This window comes from Perca fluviatilis, chromosome 22 (assembly GCF_010015445.1).
Source record: "Perca fluviatilis chromosome 22, GENO_Pfluv_1.0, whole genome shotgun sequence".
In the NCBI taxonomy this organism is placed as follows: Eukaryota; Metazoa; Chordata; class Actinopteri; order Perciformes; family Percidae; genus Perca; species Perca fluviatilis.
This window is the reverse complement of record NC_053133.1, coordinates 7,412,973-7,421,109: the sequence shown is the minus strand read 5'-3', so window position 1 is coordinate 7,421,109 and position 8,137 is coordinate 7,412,973. Positions and strand designations below refer to the sequence as shown.

The following is an 8,137-nucleotide window of genomic DNA, read 5'->3' as shown; positions in this document are numbered from 1 at the left end:
TTTAAGGTTTACCCTCTACTACAGCCCTGTATTTTCCTATTTCTGGTTTAAGAAATGTCAAGAAAAGAGCAAATAAGCAGGTGATTTGTTCATGAAAAAAAAGCTTGACAGTTTCTCAATTATTAATAACTGCGTAGCCTGAAAGATAATTGAAAAGGTAGAGCTGGGCGATATGGAAAAAATCAAATATCACGATATTTTTGACCAAATACAGTACAGGCCAAAAGTTTGGACACACCTTCTCATTCAATGCGTTTCCTTTTTATTTTCATGACTATTTACATTGTAGATTATCACTGAAGGCATCAAAACTATGAATGAACACATGTGGAATTATGTACTTAACAAAAAAGTGTGAAATAACTGAAAACATGTCTTATATTTTAGATTCTTCAAAGTAGCCACCCTTTGCTTTTTTTTATTAATAAGGGAAAAAATTCCACTAATTAACCCTGACAAAGCACACCTGTGAAGGTAAAACCATTTCAGGTGACTACCTCATGAAGCTCATTGAGAGAACACCAAGGGTTTGCAGAGTTATCAAAAAAAGCAAAGGGTGGCTACTTTGAGGAATCTAAAATATAAGACATGTTTTCAGTTATTTCACTTTTTTTTTTAAGTACATAATTCCATATGTGTTCATTCATAGTTTGGATGCCTTCAGTGAGAATCTATAATGTAAATAGTCATGGAAACACATTGAATGAGAAGGTGTGTCCATACTTTTGGCCTGTACTGTACCTCGATATCGATATTACAACGATATTTTAGGGTCGACTATTGGTGCTTTCACAAAATATTTATACAATGAGATTTTAGATAAATAATCATCAGTAATGTGGATATAATGATTAGGTGGGTAAAGGCAAAAAATAGAACATCGAGAACAGTCTGGTTAGTTCTGAAAATAACATCACTTTACTGTAATGCAGCCTTTAAAACCAGGAAAAGACAACACTTGTGTCATATTACGATATTGAAAATTAAAGACGATATCTAGTCTCATATCACAATATCGATTTATATTGATATATTGCCCAGCCCCAGTAAAAGGTTATCAGAAAAGTCAAAGATATAACTGTATACATCAATAAATAATAGTTAGTTAAATAAACAGAAATATAAAGCTTTAAGACTTTCTTCTAACCTTCAAAAATAAGCATATGTATTATCTTTCACAAACCCATTTATTTTTCATCTCCTTCATTTTCCAATTGTTTAGTCTTTGCACACATTTTGCAGCTGTGTGTGTGTGTGTGTGTGTGTGTGTGTGTGTGTGTGTGTGTGTGTGTGTGTGTGTGTGTGTGTGTGTGTAATTTATTAAAGCGCGACAAAAAAAAAAGCGAATCTACCTCAAAAAAAGCTAAAACCATGGATGTATTAAAGGTCCCATGGCATGAAAATGTCACTCCATGAGCCACTTGATCCCCCAGCCTGCCTATGGTCCCCCAGTGGCTAGAAATGGTGATAGGTGTAAACCGAGCCCTGGGTATCCTGCTCTGCCTTTGAGAAAATGAAAGCTCAGATGGGCCGATCTGGAATCTTCTCCTTATGAGGTCATAAGGAGCAAGGTTACCTCCCCTTTCTCTGCTTTGCCCGCCCAGAGAATTTGGCCCGCCCATGAGAGAGAGACATCATGGCTTTCAAACGAGCAAAGTGGCAGTTGATCAAGGCCACACCCCCCACCCTCCACCTTGCCCTCCACCTTGTATGGCACATAATAAGGAAAGCTCATTGTGGGACTGGCTCTAGTGGCTGTAATTCTGCACTTACTGGGAAGGTTGGGAAAGAGACTTCCGACACAGTATTAGGGGACCACTGAGGCCTATATGAAAGTATCCAAAAGCAACATATCATAGAACCTTTAAGAGCTGATATACAGCGCCATCATTCAGCTTTGTTGCCAATTTGTCCAAGTGGCCACTCGCAGTACTGCAGCAAAAACATCATCTTTAGAAGGAAATTTTGCTTAGGGAAAATAGGGGATAGATAAACGTATGGTACGTAAATGTAATGTGTGCCACATTATTCTTTTTTTTAACCTATTAGTTGGAGTTTATACACTTTATTTAAATGATGTTCTTAACAATACTATTTATTGATGTATTCAGTTATACTGTAGTTTTTCCTGACAACCTTTTACTACAATTCGTCATTAATGGAAGCCTATTAGAAACAAGCAGCATCGCTTAAGAACATGAATCTGGTAATCTTAAAAATGACAACAAATCATTAAAGAAGCCTGAATTGTCTTCTATTATCTATATAGGATATACAGTATGTATAACACATAACTTGGCATTTTCTGCAGAGTAAAAACATTGTAACAAGAAAACAGAAAAAAAGTGGTGTCTCCCATTTAAATCTTAATACATCACCTTTGTCTTTACTTGATTTGTCATAGGAACAAAGAATCCAACATTTGAACCATCCCCCTTGTGTACAGTAAAAACTGATCCGATATACATATTCTAACATCATTCGTTTTTTGTTTTTTTTAACAGTACGACCTCAGTCTACAGATTTTGCACACCGGCATTGGTATTTACACTGTACAGAGACAATTTCGCAAAATGTATACAACATATCTTTTTGTAAGTGGTGTTTGAATCGTCATGTAATGCTTTTTCATTCATTTGGGTCCTCTCCAGAACAACACAAAACAACCCTGAAAAATCATGTGTCGTAACGTGGCTCCTGAATGTCAATATTTCATTTGTGCTGTCTATTTGTAAGCTGGAAAAACCACACAAAATGTTAAAGAATAAGAAAAATACTTCAGTTATTTGTTCCATTCCTCCGGTAGAAAGGGGAGAGGTGTTAAACTAGCTTATTACAGGCACCATAGGTCAGGACAATGGCAGTGAATTAAGTACAACATGAGCTCTACAGTTATGTCTCACATCTGACCGAGAGGAGTGAACCACTGTCTTCCAGTCTGTCATCTCCCAAGTATGCATGCTTCATCGTATTGAATTACAACAACAAAGCAATGCATGGATATTGCTTTAAGGGAATAGCTGTATCTGAATGGTGGCTGGCCGGCCGTGCTGTAAGAGAAACTGTAACTGTAACAGTTGAACTCCCAGGTCCTTTCAAAGCGCCCCTGAGCTAAACACTGACTTGATTTTTCAGTGTTAGCTCTCTGACTGAGAACTTTAACTACATGGCTACAATGTAAATGAATACGATGATATGTGGTCCAGTCAAAATGTATCAACTGTACACTCAAGGTAACAGCGGAATGTACTCATGTGTCTCTGCTTTGTGTATGCTTGGACTCGCTCGCAGAGGTTTCTGCCGGATGGGAATGCAAAAGAACGGATAAAACGCCGACAAAACAAGGAATTTTTACATTTTAAATGTGCCTGTAAGCTGTCAAAAAAAAAAAAATCATCTCATGCTTCAGCTAAGGAAGTGACTGAACCAGAAGATTAAAATGAAAGGAATGTACACGGCCTCCCTCAATCAACCGTACGAGCGAGTGGAGCCTCTGAGGATTATGGAACGCTGTTGTCGCTGCCGTCTGTTGTTTTTCGCATTAAGCTTGTTCCTATTTCTTTTTCCCAACTTTGCACAGTCTCTCATATATTGCCAGCTGTATTTCTGTTTGGCCTCTTCTTCTGCAGTCCAGGACTTTATTTCAACAACATTCACTCACACACACTTCAGTTTGGTTCAGCTCAGCTCTGTTTGGTTCAATGCAGGCAGCCAGTGGGACTTATTGTATGTACAACAACCAGAGAGGGTGCAATCACACTTGTAAAAGTGCCGCATTGTGTGTGTGAGTGTGTGTGTGTGTGTGTGTGTGTGTGTGTGTGTGTGTGTGTGTGTGTGTGTGTGTGTGTGTGTGTGTGTGTGTGTGTGTGTGTGTGAGTGTGAGTGTACTGATCCACAGGAGTGCTGCCCACCTGGTTTGCCTGCTTGCCAGGCAGAAATACAGTACAGTATGTCTGACAGGTCTATCTCCGTGCTACAGGCGGCTAGTGTTAGGAAATGATGGCTGGACACCACCGCACCACCGTCAGGTTGTCTGCGCTCACTGACCGCTTCTTGGCTTGTTTCCTCAAGTCCTTGTATATGTCATCACACAACCGTGAGATGGCCTGAAAGATTAAACACGACAGAAATGACTTTCCTGCCAGAACTGGAAGCAAAATCATTATTAGGGGGAAACTACCGCGCTATGTGAACCAAAACAAACTAAATACACACACTGTAGTGTATACACTTTTTTCACAGCATACAGTTTGACTTGTCATAGCAGGAGAAGCAGTGGTTAACTAATAACATTAACAAATGGCTCTAGTCTATTAAAGCGCCAATATTATGCTCATTTTCAGGTTTCAGGTTTACATGGTTTAATTTTCAAAAAACACCATATTTTTGTTGTACTGCACAGCTCTCTCTCACTGCTGCAGATCCTCTTTTCACCTGGTCTCTGTTTTAGCTACAGAGTGAGACCTCTTTTCTTCTTCTGTACTATCTTTGATTGCACTCGCACATGTGCAGTAGCTCAGATGTAGCTCATGTCAGCTAGCTAGCTCCATAGACAGTAAAAGAAAGGTTGTTTCTCCAACTTCGGTCAGTTACAAGGCAGGATTAGCTGGGAGACTTCTTCTAAACGAGGGCGCACATGTAAGTAGTTCTTTTGTAGATTATGGTGAACTTGTGTGTGTTGTAGCAGTGCTTTGCTATTGAGAACGAGGTAGCATGCTAGCGTTAGCCGCTAGCATGCTAACGGTTGCGGTTAGCCAGCTCGTTTCAGCTAGTGACGCAGAAAGCCGTGCAGATTTTGAACAGCTCACCCGGAGACTGGAGGCAGGACACATTCAGAAACCGTATCTCACTCTAAACAGCATGGATGGATTTCTTTCAAAGTTTGTATGTGTGTGGAGGCACTAGAGACACAAAGTAACACCCCAAATCCCAGAAAGGGTAATAATATCTCGATATTTTTGCCGATTTTGCCGATAATAATAATTAGACGATATCCTTTAAAAATGTGTTTTTAAAAGTCTGAGTTACTTAATCACTGATTATAATAATGGGCACAATGGTGAATGAAAACAATTCTTATTTATTTTCTTTAAAATGTAAGTATTCACGTAAAAACAATTTAAAGACAAAATACTAATACTATACTAATACTAATTGAACTAGTGTAGGAACATTGAACTCTGAGTAAACATTCAGTTCTACACCTTTGCTGTAATGTAAATTGTGCAGCATACAAGCAAGATGAAATCATAATAATAAAGGGCTCTGTTCTGTAACATATTGCACACAACCAAGCAGTCCTGGAGCTGGGATAGGGCCGTGCCAGGCCAGGTTTTGATAGTCCTTCTACTTGGCTGTATAGTCCTTCTGACCGGGATTTATGCTGGGATCAGAAATAGTTGGATGTGACCTGACTGGCCCAGGTGAGGGAGAGGTGCAGTTCTGTGTGCTTTCTTGATGTTAGAGTATACATGGTCTAGTGTGTTCTTCCCTCTAGTAACACAATCTATATGCTGGAAAAAGCTGGGGAGTATAGCTAGACTTTAAGGACGCCTTGTTAAAGTCCCCTGTTATAATATGTATCTCCTCCAGGTGATCGCGCTGCAGTTTGTTCACTATGGTTAGCAGTGAGCCAAACTTGTGCTAACGTTAGCATCTGGGGCTATGTAGACGGCAGTGTGCTGTTTTCGTGGTAAATAAAATGGCCTGTATATTACCGAGATGGCTCCAGGTCAGGTGAGCCGTGCTGGACAACGATCCTGCTGTCGGTACTCCATTCATTATGCACAAAAATGCAGTCCTCCGCCTGGTCTTGCCGCAGTTATTTTCTCATCCTGCCGATAGCTAGCTCGCCGTGCTAGCGCCGACAACAACCCTCGCAGCGTCTGGTCTGGCTATGTCCCCCGGGATGTTATGAGCCGCCTGGAAGGCTCTCGTAACGGCTGTGTTGTATCGTAGTCCTGTATTGATTAGTTCAGTGGGGCTGTACTTGTATAAATATACACCGACAGGAGAGCTAGTAGCCGCTGCACAATAGCGCGCCGCCATCTTTGTTGACATTAGTGAATGTGTAGAGTTCCAATGCGTGTTTTGAAGTGTTTTTTTCCTAAGTAATTGAAATACTCGATAATGTCAATTTGCACATCGTTAACACAACAATGACGATATTATCGTAAACGATATATATCGCCCACCCCTAGGTGGGGGGTGTTTTGGTAAATTGACTGCATGCCCTCGCTGTTTCACTTCCTGCCCGGCTGTCCGAACGCCCCGCGCCTCGTGTGAAAATAGACATGGCGCTTATCAGTAGCCGGGAGCAGAGTGTCGCTTCACGCACGCAACTGGGACGCGGTGTGGCGCGGCTGGTTGAATATCAAGCATTGACTTGAATGGCAGCAATTGCTTGTTAGGGTGGGGGGGGGGCACAACGCCACGAGAACGCAGTGCAGACGGTGGAAAATAGGGGTAAATGGAATTATTAATGGTATCAACTACACCTGTGTTTTTCCTGCTATGACATGTAAAAAATTATTAAAATGATTAACTTTGGTCAAACAGAAAGTCTTTTGGACAGAGCAGGCAATGATCATCAACGTCATGGCTGCTGTTTGAGATGCTAAGTGCAGAAAGCCAGAGGGATAGGGAGGGAGAGCCATATGCTGAGGTAGTAAAGCTAATTACACAGCAACACAGTCCTACACCCTGTCCTTCACCCAGCAGATGATCTGCCGTCTGTGTTTTGTGCACGTGTGTTGAGCTGAGGCCCCTCCAAATACTAATTAGCCAAACAGCCTCAGTTCATTGTATTCCACATCCTCACTCCACAATAAATTGGGTTCAGATTTTAAGATGGATTCTTCTTTATTTATTTTTTTCCTGTATGAACTGTAATCAAACTCTGTTTCCAGTTGTTTTTGCATGTGTACTACTCACCTCTAGTTTCTGGGCCTTCTCCCTGCTGAGGGGTTCCAAAGGGAAGCTAAGGTTGTTGGCCTCAGCCATGGAGCGCAGGTCAAAGTAATACTTGGCGTAGACACTGGACGGCACGTTGATGTTGAACTGCAGCAGCTCCAGAAACTGACGCTCCAGCTCATTCCTTTTGTCAGAGAGAGAGAGAGAGAGAGAGAGAGAGAGAGAGAGAGAGAGGGAGAAAAAGAGAGAGAGAGAGAGAGGATGTGTGAGTTGACGAGCTTAAAATAATCACATATTTAGCTAGGAACCATAAATAAAGTTTATTAGATCTCAGAAATTGTCTGTCTACAAATACATTCTGAATAGAGAGCCTGAAGAGGAGACAAAGAGACTCGAGATGGTGTGTTAGTGCTCATGAAACCATCCTGGCAAATCCATCACCTCACACAGACAGTGGGTGTTATTTTCACATGTACAGTACCAATACACATGCACGAAGTAAATCCCCAGTACACCCACCAAACATAAGCCTTTCGTCATACTGAAAAAGAGTGATATCTAAGCAAAAGAGCTCTGAGCATCATGTGTAAAAAAGAATATTAATCCCACATCCTGAAAATGCTATTGTCATGCATTGCCTGATGCTGCACAGCTCTGTGATCCCTTCTGCAGTGCACTGACAGACACTTTCATCTGTTTATCTTCAGTCACGGTCGATCCATTTTGAATTGTAACCTGCATAAGAAGTGCTATTCATCTCTTCTTCCGAGCCTTTGTTCCCCACCCACGCACATTTACAGGCATGCAGCAACAAACGGGCTAAATTTAGACTCCACTGTAGCCAAGCTCTGCCTAATAACGCTGCTTCTTTTTTATCTCGCAATGGCACTAATTCAGCTATTCTCATCTCTTTTAGTGTTTTCTCCGTCTCCCCTGCAGTTATTTCACATCAAGCGTGTGCCTGCTGGGGGTGGACAGGGTTATTCAGCAGGCTATGTTCCAGAGCATGGATTCAAAAAGACTAAAATTGATCTTCCGTGGCAATCTCTGGTTAAGCACTGAGTCACCGTCCGGTAAAATGCCATGTGGGAGCACGGCAGAAACACATGATGGGCTCCTGGAAAGAGTCCCAAACAGGTGGATTACAGTCATTGCTCTGTAAAAATCGGAGCCGAAGGACAAGAATATACAGCCACGGGTGCAGACGAGTGTGAATGTAGCAGAG

General features: G+C 41.4%; 1 protein-coding gene across 4 annotated transcripts in view; it reads right to left on the bottom strand.

Annotated features, from left to right (window-relative positions):
* Positions 1–2,237: 2,237 nt before the first annotated feature.
* Positions 2,238–8,137, bottom strand: part of ccny (cyclin Y) — a 43,375-nt gene continuing 37,475 nt past the window's right edge. For all 4 annotated transcript variants that reach the window (XM_039790476.1, XM_039790479.1, XM_039790477.1 and 1 more), the window contains 2 exons: positions 6,934–7,096; positions 2,238–4,106 (listed from right to left, as the gene is read on the bottom strand). In XM_039790476.1, coding sequence (XP_039646410.1) covers positions 3,990–4,106; positions 6,934–7,096 — 280 coding nt within the window. In that variant the 3' untranslated portion in view covers positions 2,238–3,989. The remainder of the gene's footprint in view (positions 4,107–6,933; positions 7,097–8,137) is intronic.